The 26125-nt window shown below is 53.7% G+C and overlaps 1 protein-coding gene across 1 annotated transcript; it reads left to right on the top strand.

The window, feature by feature from the left end:
• Positions 1-8305: 8305 nt before the first annotated feature.
• Positions 8306-25050, top strand: LOC136465881 (uncharacterized). The gene is made up of 3 exons (XM_066464445.1): positions 8306-8335; positions 8421-8729; positions 24241-25050. Exons 1-3 carry the CDS (start codon positions 8306-8308, stop codon positions 25048-25050), a joined length of 1149 nt encoding a protein of 382 aa, XP_066320542.1.
• Positions 25051-26125: the final 1075 nt, after the last annotated feature.

The raw sequence follows: 26125 nt of genomic DNA, 5'->3' as shown, positions 1-26125 counted from the left end.
AAACACTTGAGGTAACCCAAGATTGAAAGCAGATGACTCCGGAGGCATACCATATCCCCACCAATTAGTAGGAATCTGGCTATTCTGAGACACAGGGCCTGACATAGCTGATGCCGATAGATCTGTATTAAGCTGAACTCGTCCTCTTAGTAGTATCGGATCTGATCGTATCGGTGTAGATTGAATATTAGGTAAGCCTACCGATACTGGAGGAGAAGTAACTTCTGTACCCACAACGGCCGAGGGAGCCGATGGAGTATTGACAGATGCCGGCTCTGGTTGGTGATAGGCAGGCCCAACATAATGCTGTGACGCTTGTCCTTCTTTGAGAGTTCGAACCACAGCATTATGAATAGTATTGGACAGCACATTGGAATGATTAATCAAAGCATGATTTACTGCAGAATTAACCATCTCTTGAAGTTTACCAGGATTGGAGTCAAAGGTAACCTGCCGAGGCAACGGCAAATCTTGCTTCTGGATGACTTGTCCACTCTTGTTCAGGCTAAACGATCTCAGACAAAGCTGCCTGTATTCTTCTATAGCCTTTTCCATGGCCTGCCTCTGCTCTTCCTTAAGATCTTCTTCTGATACCGCGATAATGTTCCCTGAATCGATCTCGGGATTGAACATATTGATTGGATTGATTTGTCCCACTGGGCGTGCCAAAAGATGTGTTGATGCAAAAGTGGATCTGCAAACACAAAGGGCTAATACCCGAATCGATATCCAAAGCGTGCCAGTCGATTTGACCTGTTAATCGATAAGGATGAAGATACGAGTACTTTGGTCCTGACAACAGCGATACGCCCGGAAGTCACAGCCAAGAGGTACTCACGCAGAACTCGAGAATCGCCGAAGGTCGCACTGAAGCGATGCAGCTCGCTGAATCAATGAGAACTCGTAAAAAGGAAAATATGCAAATTGACGAAGTCGCCGAAAAGTAAGTAGATGCAAATAGGAGTAAAAATTGGTTTTGATATTGATTGATATGATTCATATTATATTGCCCCTCAATCTATATTTATACCCTGATCTAAAGAGACATAACCAAATATGACTAGGACACCAAGTCCATATCTAAGGAAACACGTGACTCTTACATGAATCATACTCTAACAAATATAGAAAAGGAAATCAACTCCTATCTATTTCCCTGTCCGCCTCAATTACGATGGAATTCTCACCGACCTCCTTTCCATCGGCATACTTCCTGTTTCATCGGCAGTAGTTTTCAAGCCTTCCTTCATCGGCATCGACAATAACATCTCCAACCTTATCGGCAACGCCCGAGTCTAAATCAACCTTTCCATCAATCACCACCATTCATCGGCAACCATCTTTACAAGCTGATTTTCATCGGCTGTCAGCATATACAGTAACTTTCCTCCTGCCGATTAGCCCACTCTGATCATTTTGACACGTGCAAAAAATGGTGTCAACAATAACCAACCCATGCTAGACTTAGTGATCAAACATGTTGACAATTGAGCTTCTCTAGCATTGAAATCAACTAAGTATAGATTCTCATATCTAAATCCTTTGAATATCAAGTTAGAGCCATCTACACTTATGATCTCTACATCATCCACACCAAATATGCACTTGAAACCAAGATCACACAATTGAGCTACTGACAATAGGTTGAAGTTCAAGCTCTCTACTAGTAGCACATTGGAAATGCTCAAATCATTGGATATTGCAATCTTACCAAGCCCTTTAACCTTGCCTTTGCCATTGTCACCAAATGTGATACTATCAATCCCATTACTCTTGCTTTCATTGATTGAATTGAACATTCTTGGATCACTGGTCATGTGTTGTGTACACCCACTATCAAGCACCCAATGCCTTCCTCCGGCTTTGTAATTTACCTACAAAAGAAGATCAATTCTTTTTAGGTACCCAAACTTGCTTGGGTCCTTGTAGGTTAGTCACCAAGGTCTTTGGTACCCAAATGGCCTTCTTCTTTGGGCCCACAATTGGTGTACCAATGAACTTAGCCTTCACACCATTGGCACCCTTATAAAGCATGTAACAAGAATCAAATTTGATTGAGGATACATTAGGTAGCTTGTTCTTGTTAGTCTTGTAATTTTGCTTTATATGCTCAACTTGCTTGCATCTATTGTAAAACCGACCATTGCCCTTCACAAAGCTAGCTTTGGGAGTGACAAAGGCCGCCTTGCCTTTCTTGGGGGTATAGCCTAATCCCTCTTTGTTGAGAGAAAATCTTTGGCTACCCAAGCACTTTAGCAAGTGAGCTTCTCCACCATAGGCATTGCCTAAGGCACGAGTGAGTTCATTCACCTCCTTCTTAAGGGTTTCATTTTCCACCATAAGTGAGGCATCACAAGTGAGACCATCACTCAAGGGTGAAGTGGAAGTAGTAGTGCTACAAGAAGTGTTAGTAGGAGCAACAATAATGGGTTCATGAAAAGATTCATCAATAAGATCACATGTTAGTCCCACATCACATGTTATGATCACTTGCTCCTTCTTGGCTTCCTCCACTTTGACTTGCTCAATGAGAGAGGAGTGAGCCTTTTCAAGCTTAGAGTGAGCTTTGCCAAGCTTCTCATGGGCTTCCATTAGCCTCTCATGAGTGGCATTGAGCTCATCAAGGGATTGCTCAAGAAATTTGACTTTCTTGTTCAATTCCTTGCACTCCTTTCTCTTCATCTTAAAGCAAGTATGCACTTGCTCACACATGTCCATGAGCTCCTCCTTGGAGTACTCCTCCTCATCATCATCATCACTCCTACAAGCATTACTTTCACATTCATCATCATTACTCGCATCATATTTTACCTTGGTAGGTTTTGCCATGAGGCACGTCGATGGAGTGTCGAAGATGGAGGGCTTGTTGTTGATGGCGATGCTTGCTAGTGCTCTCTTGATAGATTTCTTGTCATCATCACTAGAGCTATCACTATCCGAAGAGCCATCACTATCCCATGTGACCACATAGCCTCCACCCTTCTTCTTCTTTTGGAAGGTCATTCTCTTCTCCTTTTTCTCCTTCTTTTCTTTCTTATCCTCCTTGTGCTTCTTCTTCTCATCCTCATCATTGTCACTATTGTATGGACAATTTGCTACTACATGATCGGGGCTTTTGCAATTGTAGCATCTTCTCACATACTCTTTCTTCTTGGTGTGATCTCTTCTCTTTCTTGCACCATAGCCCTTCTTCTTCATGAATTTTCCCATCTTGCGCACAAAGAGAGCCATAGCTTCATCATCAATATCACTAAGATCATCATCACTTGATTCTTTCTTGGACTTGCCCTTGTTCTTTGATGATGATGAGTTAGCCTTGAATGCTATGCTTTTCTTCTTCTTGTCTTCTTCTTCCTTCTTGTCATCCTTGTCATCCCCCTCCCTTTCCACACGGTATGTCTCTTGTGTCATGACATCACCTAGTACTTGGTTGGGGGTAATATCCTTCAATCCTTCTCTTATGATTAGCAATCTTAACATCTCAAATCTTGGAGGTAGGCACATCAAGAACCGATGAGAGACGTCATCATCCTTGATCTTCTCTCCCAAAGCCTTCAAGTCATTAACAATTACTTGCAATCGATGGAACATCTCCGGAATGCTCTCATCTTCCTTCATCTTGAAGCTTGTCAATTTATCCTTAAGGATATACAACTTGGCACTCTTCACTGCCGGTGTGCCCTCATATGTTTCCTCCAATCTCTTCCACACCTCATTTGCTCTTTCACAATCCTTGATTTGCTCAAACACCTTGGAATCAATGGCATTGTATATAGTGTTGAGAGCCATTGTATTGCATTGCTTGTTGATCTTATCTTGGTTGGTGGGATCATCGGGATCAATGATAGCATAGTCATTCTCAGTCACTTCCCATACTTGATCATTGATTGAACCAAGATACATCCTCATCTTTCTCTTCCAATAATCATAGCATGTGCCATCAAAGAACGGTGGTTTACCCCCCACATGGTTGAACACAACTTGAGCCATAATTTGACACCGAGGTTGTTAAGCCTTTAATCAAATGGTGACCACGGCTCCGATACCACTTGAAAGGTCCTAATATGGCTAGAGGGGGGGGGGGTGAATAGCCTATTTAAAAATCTACAAATCAACTAGAGCAATTTGATTAGTATGACAAATAGCGTAATGCAAACTTGCTCTAGCTCTACAAGGGTTGCAAGCCACCTATCCAACAATTCTAGTTGCAATGATTACTTAGGCACACAACTTCCAATGTAATTACTTACTAAGAGCTCTCAATCTTGCTACTCTAAAGAGCTCAACTAGATGAATGTAAATAATAAAGCAAGCTCTCAATTCTAATTACACTAAAGAGCTTGTATCAACTAGTTTGCAAGAATGTAAATAAGTGAGTAGGGTGATTATACCGACGTGTAGGGGATGAACCAATCACAAGAAGAATATATAGCCAATCACCGGGAGAATGCCAAAGACAAGAGACAATCGATTTTCTCCCGAGGTTCACGTGCTTGCCAACACGCTACGTCCCCGTTGTGTCGACCAACACTTGGTGGTTCGGTGGCTAAGAGGTGTTTCACAAACCTCGTCCACACGATTGGACACCGCAAGAACCGACCCACAAGTGAGGTAACTCAATGACACGGGCAATTTACTAGAGTTACCTTTCGGTGCTCTGCCGGGGAAGGTACAACTCCCCTCACAATCACCGGAGACGGCCACGAACAATCACCAACTCATGTCGATCCTCCACCGCTGCACCGAGCCGTCTAGGTGGTGGCAACCACCAAGAGTAACAAGCGAAATCCGTAGCGCAACACGAATACTAAGTGCCTCTAAATGCAATCACTCAAGCAATGCACTTGGATTCTCTCCCAATCTCACAAAGATGATGAATCAATGATGGAGATGAGTGGGAGGGCTTTGGCCAAGCTCACAAGGTTGCTATGTCAATGAAAATGTGCAAGAGAGTGAGCTTGAGCCGGCCATGGGGCTTAAATAGAAGCCCCCACGAAATAGAACCGTTGTACCCCTTCACTGGGCACACTGCGGGCTGACTGGACGCTCCGGTCAGACTTGACCGGACGCTGGCCCTCAGCGTCCGGTCACCCGATGGGCGCCATGCGTCCCTAGCTTCAAACGCTGTTCGTCAGATTTCAATGGCTACGAAGCTGACCGGACGCTCCGGCAAAACTGACCGGACGCTGAAGCCCCAGCGTCCGGTCGTTTCCAGTAAGCTCCCCGAGGCATATTTTTTCGACCGGACGCGTCCAGTTCACCTTGACCGGACATAGACCAGCGTCTGGTGCAATACCCTAGGTACTGTGCAGACCCATCAGTTTGACCGGACGCAGCCTATCAGCGTCCGGTCGCTGAGTGACCCAGCGTCCGGTGCAATAGACTGACGCATGTACCCTCTGCTACCACTGACCGGACGCACCGGTCCAGCCGAGGCCAGCGTCCGGTCACTTGCAGTGACCTCCAACTTTTCTGTCTAGTGCGCCGGTGGAGTTTCTTACCCTTGCACCTAAACTTCACCACCCTTGATCAAATGTGCCAACCACCAAGTGTATCACCTTGTGCACATGTGTTAGCGTATTTTCACAAACATTTTCAAGGATGTTAGCACTCCACTAGATCCTAAATGCATATGCAATGAGTTAGAGCATCTAGTGGCACCTTGATAACCGCATTTCGATACGAGTTTCACTCCTCTTAATAGTACGGCTATCAATCCTAAATGTGATCACACTCGCTAAGTGTCTTGATCACAAAAACAAAATGGCTCCTACATTTTATACCTTTGCCTTGAGCCTTTTGTTTTACTCTTTCTTCTTTTCCAAGTTTAAGCATTTGACCATCACCATGCCATCACCATTGTCATGATATTCACCATTGCTTCATCACTTGGAGTAGTGCTTCTTATCTCATAATCATCTTGATAAACTAGGTTAGCACTTAGGGTTTCATCAATTAACCAAAACCACACTAGAGCTTTCAGAGGGGTGGAGTGTGCCAGGCTATCCTCAGTGGGCGCGAGCAGTGACACCTCCGGTGAGCTGTTATTGGGTAAATCCAAGTGGAGGCCCGTGCCCCATTCGATAGGGGTCGGCTAGCGGTCCAGAGACGCACCCCAAAAGTACCAGAGGGCTTCTCTAGTGGGTCCTAGGGCCATTTTATTGGTCCTAGGGCTCGGTGCCTCCCTATGGTGGGATCCCATTCAGAGACCTCCCTGCTGGTCTCGGACACGACTTAGGGCATCCCAAGCAATTTCTTGCTTGGGCCTCGGCCATGTACGGGCTCGCCCATAGTCATCCCTAACTCTGTTTGTCCTAGGGCGGCTGTCAAGACCCTCGGGGGCCTAGCCTTTGAACCCCTAGACCGTAACGGGCTCGGTGCCTTTTATCGTGTTTGCCGAGCCCCCGAGTGCGAGTTCGGGTTGCTGGGCCTCAGCTTGTTTGCAGGAAGAGCCCCTGAGCCTCTACGCGGAGCAAGAGGGCGATCAGGAGTTTCCCTGTCTTTTTTGTGTGGCCCTCGTGCATCTTTTTCATTCAAAAGGAGGGGTGGAGTATGCTATGCTACCCTCGGTGGGCGCGAGCAGTGACACCTCCGGTGAGCTGTTATCAGGTAAGTCCAAGTGGAGGCCCGTGCCCCATTCGATAGGGGTCGGCAAGTGGTCTAGAGACGCACTCCAAAAGTACCAGAGGGCTTCTCTAGTGGGTCCCAGGGCCGTTCGATTGGTCCCAGGGGCTCGGTGCCTCCCTACGATGGGATCCCATTCAGAAACCTCCCTGCTGGTCTCGGACATGACTTAGGGCATCCTAAGCAATTGCTTGCTTAGGCCTCGGCCATGTACGGGCTCGCCCATAGTCATCCCTGGCACTGTTTGTCTTGAGGCGGCTGTCGAGACCCTCGGGGGCCCAGCCTTCGAACCCCTGGACCGTAACGAGCTCAGTGCCTAGTTCCTTAGTCTGAAAGGAATCAGGTGGGGGATATTCCCCTCCCTTCGGCTAACAACGACGGGTGCACCTTTTGAGGCGGTTCCTCGAGGAGACGGAATGGCGCCTGTCGTTGCTGTGGTCGGATGCGACGTGACATCTGCGGATGGGACATTACCATGCGCACGATTAATAAGGAAAAAGGTGGACGCGTGGGCGGTTTAGTTGGATCTGGAACTGCGCTAGATCTGAGGGAAACTTCTCCGGTTTCGTCGCCCGTCTGTTTCACCCCCTTCCATCCCTCATAAATACATGATGAGCCTCGCCCCACCCCTCCTTACCTTGCCTACCTGCGTTCGCCCTTTCTGCCCTCGAGCGGTTGCTAAGAATAGAGAGCGTTGAGGAGAAGAAGGGAGAAGGGGGAGGAAAGGAGAAAGAGAGAGAGAGGGATAGCGAGAGCTCGCCTTACCACCGTAGCCGCATTCTCCACCGCACCCATGGCCGGTGGCGCTGTTGTCATCCAGGCAGATCCCTAGGGTCCGTCCGACGTGTCCGCGGCGACGCTGCAGTCGCTCGTCGACGACGGCCTCCTCCGCCCGGTTATCGACCCCAATAGACCGAAGTGGATTGCTTCGGGGGGTGAGCCAGAGCCGAGGCCACGCGATGGCTACATCGTGAGCTTCGTGGCCTTCCACAAGCATGGTCTCAGCTTGCCGGTGGACCGGTTCATGCGGGCGCTCCCGCATTACCACGGCGTGGAGCTCCACAACTTCAACCCCAACTCCATCGCGCAGGTGGCCATCTTTGTCGCCGTCTGCGAGGGGTACCTGGGCATCGCCCCCCACTAGGAGCTATGGCTCCACTTCTTTTGGGCGGGGCTCAACACCAAGCCGACGGACACGACGGGCACACGGAAGGCGTTGAGGGCCAGTGGCTGCACTCTCCAAGTGCACCAAGATAGGCAGCCCTCCTACATCCTGGCCCAGCTCACGTCGTCCAACCGCTGTTGGTACAACAGCTGGTTCTACCTCCGCAACAATGACGGCGGGCTTCCCCCCTATACCGGGCGGGTTGTGGAGAGCCAGCCGGAGAGGTGGAGGTATGGCGTCCCGATGGTTGATCAACCCAAGCTGTAGCCGCTCCTGAAGGTGCTGGAGAGGCTGCGTAGCTGTGGCCTTACGTCGGCCGTGGTCGTGGCGGCGTTCCACCGCCGGAGGGTGTTGCCGCTGATGGCTCGGCGGTAATGCCTGTTCGAGATGACACCGGCTGAGCCGATCGACGGCATCTGGTTGTCCGTCGTCACCCTTTTTGATGAGGAGGTTCTACGTTGGGTGAGGGAGACAGTGGAGGGGCGGTAGAGGAGCAGTGAGCTAGCCCCGTTCCCGATGCGCCCGTCGCGGGGGTACATCTCTCTGGTCAGTCACGCGCCGCTGCGGCCCCCGAGGCCTCCTTGCTTCTTACATTTTCCTATTCCCTTATTTGCGTTCGCCATTCCTACAGGGGATGAGGGATATGCGAGCCTCCCCGCCACCCGTTCCCAAGGACGCAGAGCGGCGGGCGGTGAACAGGGCGCATGCCGAGGCGTACAAGGAGCGGAAGGACGCTGAGGAGGCAAGGCGCAAGAGAAAGAACCTTGAGCATGATGAGCTAGAGAAATGTCGCCAGCAGCAGAGGCATGATGGTCTCCCGGTGGAGCCGTCTCCGTCACCATCATCGACGGATTCCTCAAGCGATGACGACGAGAGCGAGGTGGGGCGGGGTACCCTGGACCATCTCCCTGACATCAGGGGGATGATGCCCGGGGCATCGGTGAGTAGCCCAGTGTTTCCAGGAGGAGGAGAGGATGCCTTGGGGCTGGCGATCGCCCGCCCTAGGGCCGAGGCCGACACGCTCGAGGCACGGGCATTGGGGAAGTGCACCGTCAGCCTAGTGGGCTCGATGATGGAGGCGGAACGGGTGATGGCGGGGGCGGCCCAACCATCTCCGCAGAGGGCCGAGGAGGTGCTAGGGTCCGGCGAGGGCCGACCGGCACCGACGGACATGGGGGTCATGCCACCGCCACCGCCACCGTCGTTGCAGAGGACGAGGGACACAGTGTGGAAGCTATTGTGTCCCCGTGTCGGTGTTTCGTATGAGCACCGGCAAGTAAATTTATAATAATGCACGTTAGGCTCGGATGGTGCGCTAAAGGATACAAGATTTATACTGGTTCGGGCCGAATGTCCCTACGTCCAGTTTGTTGCTGCTCGTGTTATTAGCACCGTGAACGGTTTGTAGTAAGGGGTACAAACAATCGAGAGAGGGACTGGTCCTAAGTCTCTAATGGAAGGGTTGAAAGGAGGTCAAGAGCTTCGTAGCAGCTTGACTGTGTGTATGTGTGTGTTCTTGTTTGGTCCAAAGTTCCTCTCTTTGATGGGACAAGCGCATCCCCTTTTATAGATGAAGGGGCTAGCTTTACAAGGATGAGGGCTTTACCTCTCTTGTGGCTCACGTCTACCCGGCCTCGTTCTTCATCCCTGCGCAGGGTATGGGCTGTAGTACAGTGGTTTTGACTTATTAGCCTCTCCCAGCCTTGCTCCACATGCCTTCTGGTTCCTGTGAGTCTTCGTCGGAGGGACGAGGGGTCGGGGTCCGGCGTAACGCCATGGTCAAGGCCTTCTGACTTGGCGGACCTGAGGGGTCGGGAAGTGGGTGCCGCTCCTTCGGGTCCATAGCATGGTGACAGAATATCCGTCGTTCGCAGAGATAGCAAATCCTTTTCTGGAGCATAGCGGTTGTCATATATCTTCATCGGGTTCCGTGTCCCAAGGCTAAAGGCGGCGCCTACAACTCTACAGTGCGAGGAGCACGCACCTATACGACCTTTCGGGCTCTGCGGCGCCCGGAAGGGTCTAAAGCACCTGTCCCATCACCCCCTGGCAGTACTTTTCATGCCAGGGCGCAGGGTATGGTCCTTGGAGCCATGGTTGACCCGAACGTCTTGTCTTGCCCTGTACCTATCATCTTGAGGGAACGGGAAGAAGTTGTTAGGTAAGATGAATCCAGTCTTTAGATATGGAGCAGGGTGAGGCTCGTTCCTTGCCATCGGGCGAAACAGAGACTAATCCCTATCTCTTGGGTGAGACCGACCCTGCCCCTCTGGGGTCAGGCGAGGCGGAATCTATCCCTCAGCCCTCGGGCGAGACCGAGCCCGCTCTAAAGGCGTTGGGGGCGAGACGGAGATTAGCCCTGAGCCCTCGGGTGAGGCAGAGCCACCTCAAAGGCGTCACGCGAGACGGAGTCTATCCCTCGGCCCTCGGGCGAGACCGAGCCTGCCCCAAAGGCATTGGACGAGACGGAGACTAACCCTGAGCTCTCGGGCGAGGCAGAGCTATCTCAAAAGGCGTCGGGCGAGGCGGAACCGAACTCCTGTTATTTGAACAAGGGATGAAACGGCGCTCTTATGCGTCCAGAAGTTTTTCATGTTCGGTGGTTATTGGTTCCACCTTCTAGGGTACCCCGGTATTAGGTCCCCGACAGTAGCCCCCGAGCCTCTTGGTGATTCAAGTAGAACCGCCTAGAGGGTGTTTTTTGATTTCATCGAAGTTACTTTGCCGAGGGGTGCGCGCGAGCGCACCCGATGGGTGTAGCCCCCGAGCCCCCGGGTGATTCGAGTAGAGTCGCCCGGGGGGTTGTATCGGATCCTTCGCGGGTAAGGCTAAAGGACTTAGTTTTTCGTCAACTGGATATTTTCGAGGGGGTCGTGGTATCCCATTCGTGATTTTGTGTCGTAATTTCGTTTTGTTTGATTTTTTATGATCTTACCAATCTGTTCCCCCGAATCTTGCCACTGGTCTTGATGCGAGGAGATTGTTTGAAAAGAAAGAAAGGAGGTAGCCGTACCTTAACCAGCCCCCGAGTAAGGCCTGACCCCCTGCATTTGCTGGGGTCGGGGGTTACTGGAGATCGGAACTGTGGTTTTGGTGACAGGGTCGACGAAGTCCTTGGATGACATTGCAATATTCCCCGCCCTGTCTTCCAACAGAAATCCCCAACTAGGGACTCTATGGGCTTACCAAGGTGGGGCCTTCAAACCTGTGTCCCTGTATTGATTGGCTCGCGCCTCTAGGCCTTGTGAGGGTCTAATAGGGGTCGGCCGTAATTTGCGTGTTACCCCGTCCTCGATTTTCGCAATCGGAGGGGCTGAGTAAACGACACTTGCCTCGACGGCTCGAGTATCGCGCTCAATGAGCTCACTAACGGGTACGTTCATGTGGAATCTGGGTCCATCATTTGCTGATGGGGTCGACAGAGCCCTCTGGTGGCACTCCACAACTTCTTAACCCGCCTCCCGGCAGATGCCCGAGCCGTTCGATAGGCTCAGGCGGCCCGATGGCCTCTCCTCGATGGAGATTCTGTGGGTTTGGCTCGGGGTTAGAATCGAACGAGAAAAGGTCGAGACATCCCTATCCGCTTCTGAGCAGGGTCGGGCAGGGCCGCTAGGGCCTGTCTCAGTTATTTCTCCCTGGCTCTGTTCGGCGTGAGGTGGCCTCGAGCCCTTCATGGGTCGACCTTCGAACCTCGACCTGTGGTCGCCTATATCGAATGAGGCGACGGTCGTTTCGTGATGCGACACGAAGCGTTGGGATGTTTTGCATATGTATAATATAATCGAAATGAAGGCGGGGTCGGTAACGTTACCTTGGCGGCATGAGTGACGAAAAGCTCCTACCAGATGTGTCTGTGCGGGGTTCGGACCCTGATGTTCGCGAGGAGGTTGGAGTAACCTGCATAAGAATCGCTATTCTTTGTTTTTCGTATCTCGGTGGCGGTCCGAGTCGTTTAATTAACTTGGGCAACCTGATAGCTTCCCCTTTGGGGGGGATTCTATAGGCGGACCCCTCCGAACCCTTGTTGAGAAGGCAGACGTCAAGGCTGGAGACGCGAGGGGCGTTGAGCATGATTTTTCTGGCGAACAAAAACACCGTAGCTACCGAGGCGTAGGGTCTGCTAGTTCGTCCAGTTTTACTCAAAGTTTTATGCCCATATTTCGCATCCTTAGTTTCAAGCATACGGAGGGGATCGGGTGAGGAGGATGTCTAGATTGGTAGACATCCTCGGTAGCCCCCGAGTGATGTTCGTGTCCCCGCCGTTTGACGGGGTCGGAAGCTCGAGAATGAATTTTAACGCATAAAGTAAGAAGGCAGAGATGCTTATCTTTCTTTGGACGTTCGTTCATCGTCTCTTCTGGGCCGAATGGCCGGCCCAGGAGATCCGAAAGGTCCTGTCGTCGGATCGTCCGTGGTCCTGCATGGGGAGGCGAAGGGTTGTCTGCCTATGTGGGCACCTTAATTGCCGCGTCCGGAGCGGGTCAGTGGCGGGCCATACCCAGGCAGTGTTCAGTTTGACCAAGGGGGGACGCCTCGTCGACCGGGGTGCGTCCCGTCATTTCTGGCGCGTCCCCTCAGGTATCAATCAGCATTGATTCCGTATTTAAAGAGGGGAAGGGAGAGGGTTTTTCGTCCAACCTTTCGCCTTTCCTTAGCTACAGCGCCTCCTCTTTAAATAGGGAGGGGAGGGGAGTTCTCATCCCACCTCCTCTTCTGCCTCTGAGCCGCTATTTCTCCTTCTTCTTCCTTTCCGCCGAATGCGTCCGTGCGTTGCGGCGGTTCCTGAGTGAGGAAGAGTAATGCCAGAGGGAGAGAAAACTCACAAATTCGCTCGTAAATCTAGAGCGTGATGTCGAGCCAGAGGTTATCCAGCGTATTCGAGACGGTGCGTGCCACCCTTGCCGAGGAGTTGCTGCTGCCGAAAGAAAAGAGGCGCCGGTGGGTGCCGTACGTCGTCGACTGTGCCGTCGTTCACTGTGCTCCTCCTTCGGCGGGAGGCGTTTGTCAGGGTGGTGGCTGGTGATGATGGCGTAGTCCCCGAACGCCCTGGCGGAGGCATCGCTGTCGGGGTTGCGGTAGACGACGATGGCGTAGTCCCCGGACGCCCTGGCGGAGGCGTTGTAGATGACGGCGCCTTCGAGGATCCTGCGAAGCGGTGGGATGTCGCTGATGGAGAGCATGGCGCGGCGGCCATAGTAGACGAGCTAGCTCGTGTACACGCCCTGGGCGTCGCCGATGGAGAGCGTGACGTGGCGGCAGAAGTAGACGAACTGGCCCATGTACACGCTCCGGGCGTCGCCGATGGAGAGCGTGACACGGCGGCCGCAGTAGACGAACTGGCCCATGTACACCCTCCGGGCGTTGCCGATGGAGAGCGTGGCGCGGCGATCGCAGCAGTACTTGTAGTAAAGCTAAGCAGAGACTGTAATTGAATAACTTTGTGGGGAAGCCCCTGAGTAAATAGTCCTATGAATTTACAAGTATATTATTCCTTTTTGTAATGAAATGATTTTAGTGCTTTCTGACCCTTCTCATGGTCTAAGTCATAAGAAACTAGGAATGTGGGTGAACTAGTTCTGATTGAGCTGGTGAGCAAAGAGGTTGTACCCACTGGGGCGTGGGTGTCCCGCAGTCCTACCAGTTGTATTTAGAATTGGTTCCCAAAATCTTAGCCCTTAGGACTCGTTTATGAGACGAATGGAAAACTTAGAGAATGTTTGTAAATATAACATAGGAGGTTTTTGCAAGCGTAATACTCGTATTACATATGTCACATGTTACGATCACATGCCAGCCCCCAAGTGAGGTCTGACCGCTCGTGATTTGCAGGGGTCAGAAGTCACTAAGGATCGGGGTTTTGTTATGACAAAAACTGATAAGGAAGAGTATACGCTTATTTTAAGGGTAAAAACGACGTAGCTGCTCAATGTTCTAGGTGTTGGTGAAGACCTCGCCGTTGATGGTTTTCAACCGGTAGGCGCCTGGGCGAAGCACTTCCGCGACGACGTAGGGCCCTTCCCAGGGCGGGGAGAGTTTGTGGTGGTCCTTGTTGCTCTGCACAAGACGGAGGATGAGGTCTCCGACGTTGAAGGCTCGACCCCGCACCCGTCGGCTGTGGTACCGTCGCAACGCCTGCTGGTACTTAGACGAACGGAGGAGGGCGACGTCGTGGGCTTCATCTAGCTGGTCCATGGCGTCTTGGTGGGATGCCTTGGCCCCCTGTTTGTCGTATGCTCTGATTCTTGGCGCTCCATAGTCAAGGTCCGTTGGAAGAACGGCCTCGGAACCGTAGACCATGAAGAAAGGTGTGTAGCCGATGGCCCGGCTAGGAGTTGTCCTTAGGCTCTGAGCACGGCCGGGAGCTCAGCGAGCCAGCGCGCGTCGAACTTGTTCAACCGGTTGAAAATTCTGGGTTTGAGGCCTTGAAGGAGCATGCCGTTTGCGCGCTCGACCTGCCCGTTCGTCCGGGGGTGTGCGACGGCTGCCCAATCGATTCGGATGTGTTGTTCATCACAAAATCGAACGAATTTCCTGCCGGTGAACTACGTGCCGTTGTCTGTGATAATGGAGTTCGGTACTCCAAAGCGATGGATGATGTCGAGGAAGAAGAGCACAGCTTGCTCGGATTTGATCGTGGATATTGGTCGAGCTTCAATCCATTTTGTAAACTTGTCTATGGTGACAAGCAGGTGGGTGAAGCCCCCGGGCGCCTTTTTGAGTGGCCCAACTAGGTCGAGCCCCCAGACCGCAAAGGGCCACGTGATAGGGATCATCTGGAGAGCCTGGGCCAGGAGGTGTGTTTGCCGAGCGTAGTACTGGCACCCTTCGCAGGTGCGTACAATTTGCTCGGCATCGGCTACTATGGTGGGCCAGTAGAAACCTTGTCGGAATGCATTCCCAACCAAAGTTCTTGGTGCGGCATGATGACCGTAGACTCCACTGTGGATGTCGCCCAGCAGGAGTTTTCCCTGTTCGCCAGGGATACAGAGTTGCAGAATCCTGATGTGACTCCATTTGTAGAGTTCGCCCTCTACAAGAACGAAGGACTTGGCGCGTCGTGCGAGCCATCGGGCTTCCGTCTTGTCTGCCGGTAGTATGTCATGGAGGAGGTAGTTGAGGTAAAGCGTTCTCCAGTCATCGGGAGGGTCGGACTCCGCTGCTAGGTCCTCTTCAAGCTCCATGACCTCGGGGTCGGGTGGAGCAGTTGGAGGATCGGCCCCTGGGGTCGGACTAGATGGGCCATCGTTGGCTTGTTCCGACCCCGTGTAGCGTACCGAGGGTTTGTGTTGGTCGCTGGCAAAGACGTCTGCCGAGACTGACTCTCGGCCAGATGCTACTTTCGCAAGCGTGTCGGCTGCTTCGTTGAGGCACCTTGGGATGTGATTGAGTTCGAGGCCGTCGAATTTGTCCTCCAGCCGTCGGACTTCTTGACAGTATGCCTCCATCTTGGCGTCGTGGCAGCATGACTCCTTCATGACCTGGTTGACGACCAGCTGAGAGTCGCCCCTGACGTCGAGGCGTCGGATGCCCAGCTAGATGGCGATTCGTAGGCCATTGACGAGCGCTTCGTATTCTGTAGTATTGTTTGATGAGGGGAAATGGAGCCGAACCATGTACCTCATGTGGACCTCGAGGGGAGATACAAAAACTAGTCCTACTTCAGCGCCCTTCTTCATCAGCGATCCATCAAAGTACGTTGTCCAGTACTCTTGATCGACGGCTGCTTCTAGCATCTGAACCTTGGTCCACTCCGCGATGAAGTCAGCCAGTACCTGAGATTTGATCGCTGTTTGGGGCGTATAAGAAATGCCCTGATCCATCAGCTCGAGTGCCCACTTTACGGTTCTTCCTGTAGCGTCATGGCTACGGATGACCTCACCGAGGGGGAACGACGTCACTACTGTCACGGGGTGTGACTCGAAGTAGTGGCGTAGCTTCCTTTTGGTGATGAGGACGGTGTAGAGGAGTTTCTGGATTTGGGACTAGCGGGTTTTGGAGTCAGATAACACCTCGCTGATGAAATATATAGGACGCTGTACCTTGAAGGCGTGCCCCTCTTCCTCTCGCTCTACCACTAAAGCGGAGCTAACCACTTGGGTGGTGGCCGATATATACAGTAGGAGGGATTCTCCGTTGCATGGAGGCACTAGGACCGGAGGTTTAGTTAAAAATCGCTTAACCATGTCAAGCACCTCCTGAGCCTCGGTTGTCCACTCGAAGCGGTCAGATTTCTTCAGGAGTCGATAAAGGGGGAGTCCTCGTTCGCCGAGGCGTGAAATGAATCGGCTGAGGGCGGCAAGGCACCCTGTGATCCGCTGAACCCCCTTTATGTTTTGAATCGGGCCCATCCTTGTGATGGCTGATATTTTCTCTGAGTTGGCTTCGATGCCACGCTTGGAGACGATGAAGCAGAGCAGCATGCCCCTTGGGACCCAAAAACTCATTTTTCGGGATTGAGTTTGATGCCGTTTGCCCGGAGTTTCGCAAAGGTTTGCTCAAGGTCGGCGACAAGGTGGTCAGCTCATTTGGATTTGACTACGATGTCATCGACATAGGCCTCAACAGTTCACTCGATGAGGTCTTCGAAGCAACTGAGCATAGAGTGCTGGTACGTTGCCCCAGCATTCTTCAGACCGAAAGGCATCGAAATGTAGCAAAACGATCCGAAGGGGGTGATAAAAGATGTCGCGAGCTGGTCGGACTCTTTCATCACGATTTCCCATCCTTGTGATGGCTGATATTTTCTCCGGGTTGGCTTCGATGCCAGGCTCGGAGACGATGAAGCAGAGCAGCATGCCCCTCGGGACCCTGAAAACTCATTTTTCGGGATTGAGTTTGATGCTGTTTGCCCGGAGTTTCGCAAAGGTTTGCTCAAGGTCGGCGACAAGGTGGTCAGCTCGTTTGGATTTGACTACGATGTCATCGACATAGGCCTTAATAGTTCACCCGATGAGGTCTCCGAAGCAACTGAGCATAGAGTGCTGGTACGTTGCCCCAGCATTCTTCAGACCGAAAGGCATCGAAATGTAGCAAAACGATCCGAAGGGGGTGATAAAAGATGTCGCGAGCTGGTCGGACTCTTTCATCGCGATTTGGTGGTAACCGGAGTATGCGTCAAGGAAGCAGAGGGTTTCGTACCCTGAGGTGGAATCGACTATTTGGTCTATTCGTGGCAAAGGAAACGGATCCTTTGGACACGCTTTGTTGAGGCCGGTATAATCGACACACATTCTCCATTTCCCGTTCTTTTTTCGCACAAGAACGGGATTTGCTAACCACTCTGGGTGGTATACTTCCTTAATGAATCCTATGGCCAGTAAGGATGGCAACGGATCGGGTTTGGGGCGGATATCTGCGGGTTTCGGGTTCTGTGGGTTTGGGTTTGGGGATGGTTTTTCACCCACGGTTTTCGGGTTCGGGGCCCCGAAACCAATCGGGTTCGGTTTCGGGTTTGGTTTTCCACCCGTGGATATCCAATGGATATCCTAAATAAATTATTTGGAATTAAAACTCATGTTTTATAATATACTAATAATAATTTATTTACTTAGATTATTAAATTTATTTAAAGTTGACTCATGAAAATATTTATTATTTGTTGCCTCTTGTTTATACATGTGAATATGTGTATATATATCCGCGGGTTTCGGGTACCCATTCGGGTTTCGGGTATCCGTTCGGGTTTTGGGTATCCGCGGGTTTGGTTTTGGTGATGGATTTCCACCCGAATCGGTTTTCGGGGCGGATTCGGGTTTTGATTTCGGGTTTTGGTTTTGGGTGCACGGAGACTCCACCCGATCCGAACCCGACCCGTTGCCATCCTTAGCGGCCAGCAGTTTGGCTATCTCCTCGCCGATGGCCCTGCGTTTCTCCTCGTTGAAGCGGCGTAGGCATTGCTTTACCGACTTGGAGCCTGGGAGGATCTAGAGAGTATGCTCGGTGACCTCCCTCGGGATGCCCGGCATATCCGAGGGTTTCCACGCAAAGATGTCTTTGTTGTCGCGGAGGAAGTCGACGAGCGCGCTTTCCTATTCGGAGGAGAGCGTGGTCCCGATACAGACTTTTTTGCCCTCGGAGCTGCTGGGGTCCAAGAGGACCTCCCTAGAGCCTTCTGCCGATTCAAACGACCCAGTTGATTTCTTCGCGTCGGGTGCCTCTTCAATGACCTCTTCCCTGAGGGTGGTGTGTTCTTTGGAGGCGATGACTGCGGATGCGTGTCCGCAGCATTCGACCTCACACTCGTAAGCACGCTGGAAGGAGGTGCTGACGGTGATGACCCCATGGGGGCTCGGCATCTTTAGCTTAAGGTACGTATAATTGGGGACGGCCATGAACTTCGCGTAGCATGGTCGTCCCAGAATGGCGTGGAAAGTCCTCGGGAACCCCACTACGTCAAAGGTGAGGGTCTCAGTCCGGTAATTGGACCGATCCCTGAAAGTGACGGGCAGGTCGATCTGCCCCAGTGGCACGGCTTGCCTAACAGGCACGACGCCATGGAAAGGCGCTCGGATGGGGCGGAGGTTCGTTCGATTGATGCCCATCTCATCGAGCGTCTTGGCGTACATGATGTTGAGGCCGCTGCCTCCGTCCATCAGTACTTTCGTGAGCCGCTTAGGTCCGACGATCGGATCGACGACAAGCGGGTACCTTCCCGGATGTGGGACGGCATCCGGATGGTCGGTCCGGTCGAAGGTTATGGCGGATTCTGACCACCGGAGGAAGGCTGGCGTGGCTGGTCCGGCTGTATAGACTTCGTGGCGCGCGAGCTTCTGGAAACACTTAGAGTCATAGACCGTCGATCCTCCGAAGATCATGAGGCCGTCGGTCGGCGTTGGGAAGGCGTCGTCCTTCTCCTCTGCGTCGTCTATGGCGGGAACAGGCTCCTTCCCCTGCTCCCCTTTGCTAAGGCCCCTGGACAAGTATTTGCACATGAGGCCACAATCCTTGTATAGATGCTTGGCCGGGAAGGCGTGGTTTGGGCATGGCCCCTCGAGCATTTTCTCGAAATGGTTCGAAGTGCCCTCCGTGGGCTTCCGGCCACCTTTGCGGTCGACAGCAGCCACGAGTGAGTTGTCGCGCCGTTGCTTCTTGTTTTTCCTTTTGGCGGGACGGTTGGAGGCGCCTTCGCTGGCGTCCTCGTCCCGCCTCATCTTTCCGTCGGAGCGATCAAAGATGGCTCCGACCGCCTCCTCTCTAGAGGCGTGACTGGTGGCGATGTCCAGGAGTTCCTTGGTAGTCTGCGGGACCCTGCGTCCTAGCTTGTGGACCAGGGATTCGCAGGTTATTCCGAACAGAAAGGCTCCTATCACGTCAGCGTTGGCGACGTTAGGGAGCTCGTTGCACGGTCAAGAGAAGCACCGAATGTACCTGCGAAGGGTTTCATCAGCCTTCTGGCGGCAGTTCTTGAGGTCCCATGGGTTTCCAGGGCATTTGTACGTGCCCTAGAAGTTGCCCACGAAGATCTCCGTCAGATCCGCCCAACTCAGAATAGCATTGGACGGTAGGTGCTCTAGCCATGCTCGCGCCGAATCGGCCAAGAACAGCAGGAGATTGCGAATAATAAAATTGTCATCACTCGCACCACCGGCCTGACATGCAAGCCGATAGTCTTCGAGCCAAAGCCCGGGATTTGTTTCGCCAGAATATTTAGGGATGTTGGTAGGTGGTCGATACCTTAGGGGGAACGTGGCATTGAGGATGTGCCGACCGAAGGCCTGAGGACCTGGCAGGCCGGGGCTTGGGCTTCGGTCTTCGTTGCTGTCGTAGCGTCCGCCACGTCGGGGATGGTAGCCGTGGCGTGCTGCTTCTCCATCGTCGCCATGGGCGTGTTTCCAAGCGTCGATGATGTTGCGTACGTCGCGGCCATGGCCGAGGCGTTGATGTACTAGGACAGCGGAGGGCTGCCTGCTGGCTGGTGGTGTTTGGTGAACGGACGCGTCCCTGGTGGGACACACTGAGGGCGTGCGCTGGCTGGTGTCGGGTTCGCGTCGCCGAGACAACGAACTTTCCGCCTGCTGCGCCGCCGCAAGCTCAAGCAACGTGCGAATCTCCCTATGGGCCCGGCGATCTTCGGCTGTCGCGGCCTCTGGAAGGCCATGCAGCAAGGCGGTTGCTGCGGCGATGTTCTGGCTGGCTCGGGCAAAGTGAGGAAGGGTCCCATCATCAATGAGGATCCTTTGGTGTACGGTGCGGGCCGTGGCGCGCGCGCCCCCTGTCTTTGCGGCGTTCAATCTCGCGATTGATGTCTGCGTACTCCCGGACGAGCCCTTGCCCGGCCTCATCGATCTCTTGTTGACGAGCCATCAGCTGCTCCATCCTTAGGTGAGATGGGGCTGTCGTCTCTTCCCCGGATCTGCCGTTAGGGTTGTTCGTAGAGGTGACCTCTTCCCTGGAGACACTTTCGACGTGACCCTTGGGGTCTGCGTCATGAAGCATTCCCGGGAAGGGTGGTGGCTCCCCCTACTAGAATCCGAGCTGGAGAACGATCCTGGCTCCTCGTTGAGGAGCATGTAGAGGGTCTCCATATCATGCTCAATCGCCCCCACGAACTCGATGTCCGTGGGTGACTGAACTACACGTAGTGCCAGAAGGTGGCCAGCGGTCGCCGCAGCATTGCGGAGACCGAATGGAAATGCTGTCGGGCCGCTCCGTACGGGACCTTCCGGACATAGGGTAACGTTGTGTGAGGCCTCCCTTGATGACTAGGGTCCAAGGGAGTTGCCCGGCAGGGCCTCAAGCCTAAGATGGCTGAGGTCGATGGAAGAGAGAGACCGGGCGGCTGTGTGAGTCCGCGCCAGCTCTCCTTCTAGTGTGATGATGAAATCTAGGTCGCCGAAACACACGTGTGCACCCGGGGCCTAGCTGATTGCGTGGGTGGCCATCCGAGGCCTTTTCTGGAACGCGCAAAGTCCCCTACCTGGCGCGCCAACTGTCGGTGTTTCGTACGAGCACCGACAAGTAAATTTATAGTAATGCGCGTTAGGCTCGGATGGTGCGCTAAAGGACACAAGATTTATACTGGTTCGGGCCGAATGTCCCTACGTCTAGTTTGTTGGTGCTCGTGTTATTAGCACCATGAACGGTCTGTAGTAAGGGGTACAAACGATCGAGAGAGGGACTGGTCCCAAGTCTCTGATAGAAGGGTTGAAAGGAGGTCAAGAGCTTTGTAGCAGCTTGACTGTGTGTATGTGTGTGTTGTTGTTTGGTCCAAAGTTCCTTGGTAGTCTGCGGGCCCCTATGTCCTAGCTTGTGGACCAGGGATTCGCAGGTTGTTCTGGACAGAAAGGCTCCTATCACGTCGGCGTTGGCGACGTTAGGGAGCTCATTGCACTACCGAGAGAAGCGCAGAATGTACCCGTGAAGGGTTTCATCGGCCTTCTGGCGGCAGTTCTTGAGGTCCCATGGGTTTCTAGGGCGTTTGTACGTGCCCTAGAAGTTGCCCACGAAGATCTCCGTCAGATCCGCCCAACTCTGAATAGCATTGGACGGTAGGTGCTCCAGCCATGCTCGCGCCGAATCGGCCAAGAACAGCGGGAGATTGCGAATAATGAAATTGTCATCACTCGCACCACCGGCCTGACATGCAAGCCGATAGTCTTCGAGCCAAAGCCCGGGATTTGTTTCACCAGAATATTTAGGGATGTTGGTAGGCGGTCGATACCTTAGGGGGAACATGGCGTTGAGGATGTGCCGACCGAAGGCCTGAGGACCTGGTAGGCCGGGGCTCGGGCTTCGGTCTTCGTTACTGTCATAGCGTCCGCCACATCGGGGATGGTAGCCGCGGCATGCTGCTTCTCCATCGTCGCCATGGGTGCGTTTCTGACCGTCGATGATGTTGCGTACGTCGTAGCCATAGCCGAGGCATTGATGTACTAGGACGGCGGAGGGCTGCCTGCTGGCTGGCGGTGTTTGGTGAACGGACGCATCCCTGGTGGGACGCACTGAGGGCGTGCGCTGGCTGGTGTCGGGTTCGCGTCGCCGAGAAAATGAACTTTCCGCCTGCTGTGCCGCCGCATGCTCAAGCAACGTGCGAATCTCCCTATGGGCCCGACGATCTTCGGCTGTCGCGGCCTCCGGAAGGCCATGCAGCAAGGCGGTTGATGCGGCGATGTTCTGGCTGGCTCGGGCAAAGTGAGGAAGGGTCCCATCGTTGGTGAGGATCTTTTGGTGTATGGTGTGGGCCGTGGTGCGCCCCCCCCGTCTTTGCGGCGTTCAATCTCGCGATTGATGTCCGCGTACTCTCGGACGAGCCCTTGCCCGGCCTCATCGATCTCTTGCTGACGGGCCCTCAGCTGCTCCATCCTTAGGTGAGATGGGGCTGTCGTCTCTTCCCCAGATCTGCCATCTGGGTTGTTCATAGGGGTGACCTCTTCCCTCGAGACACTTTCGACGTGACCCTCGGGGGTCTGCGTCATGAAGCATTCCCGGGAAGGGTGGTGGCTCCCCCTACTAGAATCCGAGCTGGAGAACGATCCTGGCTCCTCGTTGAGGAGCCCGTAGAGGGTCTCCGTATCATGCTTAATCGCCCCCATGAACTCGATGTCCGTGGGTGACTGAACTACACGTAGTGCCAGAAGGTGGCCAGCGGTCGCCGCAGCGTTGCGGAGACCGAACGGAAACGTTGTCGGGGCGCTCCGTACGGGACCTTCCGGACACAGGGTGATGTTGTGCGAGGCCTCCCTTGATGACTGGGGTGCAAGGGAGTTGCCCGACGGGGCCTCAAGCCTAAGACGGCTGAGGTCGATGGAAGAGAGAGACCGGGCAGCTGTGTGAGTCAGCGCTAGCTCTCCTTCTAGTGTGATGATGAAATCTAGGTCGTCGAAACGCACGTGTGCGCCCGGGGCCCAGCTGATTGCGTGGGTGGCCATCCGAGGCCTTTTCTGGAACGCGCAAAGTCCCCTACCTGGCGCGCCAACTGTCGGTGTTTCGTACGAGCACCGGCAAGTAAATTTATAGTAATGCACGTTAGGCTCGGATGGTGCGCTAAAGGACACAAGATTTATACTGGTTCGGGCCGAATGTCCCTACGTCCAGTTTGTTGATGCTCGTGTTATTAGCACCGTGAACGGTTTGTAGTAAGGGGTACAAACGATCGAGAGAGGGACTGGTCCCAAGTCTCTGATGGAAGGGTTGAAAGGAGGTCAAGAGCTTCGTAGCAGCTTGACTGTGTGTATGTGTGTGTTCTTGTTTGGTCCAAAGTTCCTCTCTTTGATGGGAGAAGCACATCCCCTTTTGTAGATGAAGGGGCTGGCTTTACAAGGATGAGGGATTTACCTCTCTTGTGGCTCACGTCTACCCGGCCTCGTTCTTCATCCCTGCGCAGGGTATGGGCTGTAGTACAGTGGTTTTGACTTATTAGCCTCTCCCAGCCTTGCTCCACACGCCTTCTAGTTCCTGTGAGTCTTCGTCGGAGGGACGAGGGGTTGGGGTCCGGCGTAACGCCGTGGTCAAGGCCTTCTGACTTGGCGGACCTGAGGGGTCAGGAAGTGGGCGCCGCTCCCTCGGGTCCATAGCGTGGTGTCGGAATATCCGTCGTTCGCGGAGATAGCAAATCCTTTTCTGGAGCGTAGCGGTTGTCGTATATCTTTGTTGGGTTCCATGTCCCAGGGCTGAAGGCGGTGCCTACAACTCTACAGGGCGAGGAGCACGCACCTGTACGACCTTTTAGGCTCTGCGGCGCCCGGAAGGGTCTAAAGCACCTGTCCCATCACCCCCTAGCAGTACTTTTCTTGCCAGGGCGCAGGGTATGGTCCTTGGAGCCATGGTTGACCCGAACGTCTTGTCTTGCCCTGTACCTATCATCTTGAGGGAACGGGAAGAAGTTGTCAGGTAAGATGAATCCAGTCTTTAGATATGGAGCAGGGTGAGGCTCGTTCCTTGCCGTTGGGCGAAACGGAGACCAATCCCTATCTCTTGGGCGAGACCGACCCTGCCCCTTCGGGGTCGGGCGAGGCAGAATCTATCCCTCAGCCCTCGGGTGAGACCGAGCCCACTCTAAAGGCGTCGGGCGAGATAGAGATTAGCCCTAAGTCCTCGGGCGAGGCAGAGCCACCTCAAAGGCGTTGGGCAAGACGGAGTCTATCCCTCGGCCCTCGGGCGAGACCGAGCCTGCCCCAAAGGCGTCGGGCGAGACGGAGACTAACCATGAGCCCTCGGGCGAGGCAGAGCTATCTCAAAAGGCGTCGAGCGAGGCGGAACCAAACTCCTATCATTCGAACAAGGGATGAAACGGTGCTCTTATGCGTCCAGAAGTTTTTCACGTTCGGTGGTTATTGGTTCCACCTTCTGGGGTACCCCGGTATTAGGTCCCCGACACCCCACTCGAGGTAAGTGTTTTGTCAGTGGAGTTTGCAGCACCTTCCACTCGTTCTTTGGTCGCATGCTGACCAAGTAAGTGTTTTGTCTTCAGCCAGAAGCGTCAGGCGGAAGCGCCCGCCTTGGCGCCACGTAAGGCGCTCAAGGTGAGCACCAGCTCCATCGCCCGATGGGTGGTGGAGGCGCAGGTCGCCATACAGCGCGGCGCGGTGTCGGCTAGGGTCAACCCGAAGGAGCCGGTCGCCCAAGGAGAGGCTACCGAGGCGGCCACGAAGCAAGCGGGGGAGGAGGCGCCTACGCCCCGCAAGGCCGAGGCCATTGAGCCAGGTGAAGCCGAGGCACCCTCAATCGCTGAGGCCACCGAGGGCGAGGCCGAGGCCCTTAGGATCTTCGAGGCTGAGGTGGCGGACGTCGGGGCTCCCAGGACCATTGAGGCCGAGGTGGCAGAGGCCAGAGCTCCTAGGACCACCGAGGCCGAGGTGGCGGAGGCCGGAGCTCCCAGGACCACCGAGGCTGAGGCAGCAGAGGCCGGCTTGGGCGCGGTGGAGCCAGCGGCCCAGAATGCAGAGATGGAGGCGGGGCAAGCCTTGGTACCGCCCCCGGTCCAAGACCCGCCGCCGTCACAGGAGAGCGCTCGGGAGGTGGAGGTTCATTCAATCTCCTCCGACGATACTTCCCGGGGGAAGGAGGTGGCGAACACCGAGGCGGCCAGCACCACAGAGCAGCCAGCTCCGACTTCTGGCAAGGGAAGCTTGGCCCTCGTGCGGGTACAACCTGAGCCCCGCAGGTGGGATCACCCGCGTGTCTTGTGGCGGAGCCGGGATGACCCTGAGGGGGAGCCTCTGTTCGCCCTTGAGGACACGGTCGAGGGGGCGCTGGGGCTCATTCGAGCAATTCCGCCAGCTGGCGGAGCGGTCGCTGCGGACAGCGCTGTCCGTCGTGGCTGACGATCTACTCGGCATTGCCCAGGTGCGCGCTGAAAGCGTCTAGGCCACTAATTGGGTTTCGGTGATTAATGACAATACAAGATTACTATGACTAACATGTGTTTTGCAGAGGCAATTAAGTTAGGTCATGGTAATGGAGATCAGTTGGGCAATCAAGGTGGTCATGCCCCTACAATGGAAATCGTTTCGGTTTTCAAAGGATGGACGACAAGGTTAAGGATGACTAGTTCTAAGTGTCGATTGGAGTTGGAGAGACACTTAGAGTAGTTTAGGACTTTGTTTTTCCTTTGGCCATACTATTAAGGGGGGGTATGGATGGGTAGCTTGACCTAGATGAGTCTTGTAAGTTAGGTGTGGTGCACACTTGTTAAAACTAGCACTAGGTAGCTCCACAATAGCCCTATGATCCTATGGAGCAAACTTCATTCACATATGTTCGAGAGTTGGAAGTGAATGGAGGCTCAAATGCTGACCGGACGCTGGTTCCGGTTGGACCGGACGCTGGCTGTAGGGTCCGGTCAGTTCATTTGACCATGGAGATTGCATTCGGTGTGACCGGACGTTGAGTGGTCGAGTGACCGGACGCTGAGGACCAGCGTCCGGTCGACTCTAGTAAGGTTCCAGAGAAGGAATTCTGTGACCGGACACGACCGGTCAGTACTGACCGGACCCTGAGGGTTTAGCGTCCGGTCGAGTACAGTAAGGTTCCAGTGAGGGTTTAATGCGACTGGACGCGTCCGGTTAGTGGTGATCGGACCCTGCCAGCGTCCAGTCAACACTTAAACACTAGTGTGCGGGTTGAACTAACCGGAGCGTCCGGTCAACATGATCGGAGCGTCCGGTCACCCCGCAGAGGCACATAACGGTTCGTTTTTCAGGCTGCCTTATAAATAGAAGCTCCACTCGTGTGTGGAGTTACTTTTGCTCATTCCAACAGCTGAGAAACATGTTTGTGAGTGCCAAGAAGAGCAAGGTCCTAGTGAGGTGATTAAGATTTGAGAATCCAAGAGAGTAGCCTCATTAGTGAATCAAGAGTAGCAAAGTGTGCATCCACCGTTCTCATTAGGCTTCGCGT

This window comes from Miscanthus floridulus, chromosome 7 (genome assembly GCF_019320115.1).
Source record: "Miscanthus floridulus cultivar M001 chromosome 7, ASM1932011v1, whole genome shotgun sequence".
In the NCBI taxonomy this organism is placed as follows: Eukaryota; Viridiplantae; Streptophyta; class Magnoliopsida; order Poales; family Poaceae; genus Miscanthus; species Miscanthus floridulus.
Note: the sequence above shows the minus strand (reverse complement) of the source record. Positions and strands in the feature narration are given on the sequence as shown.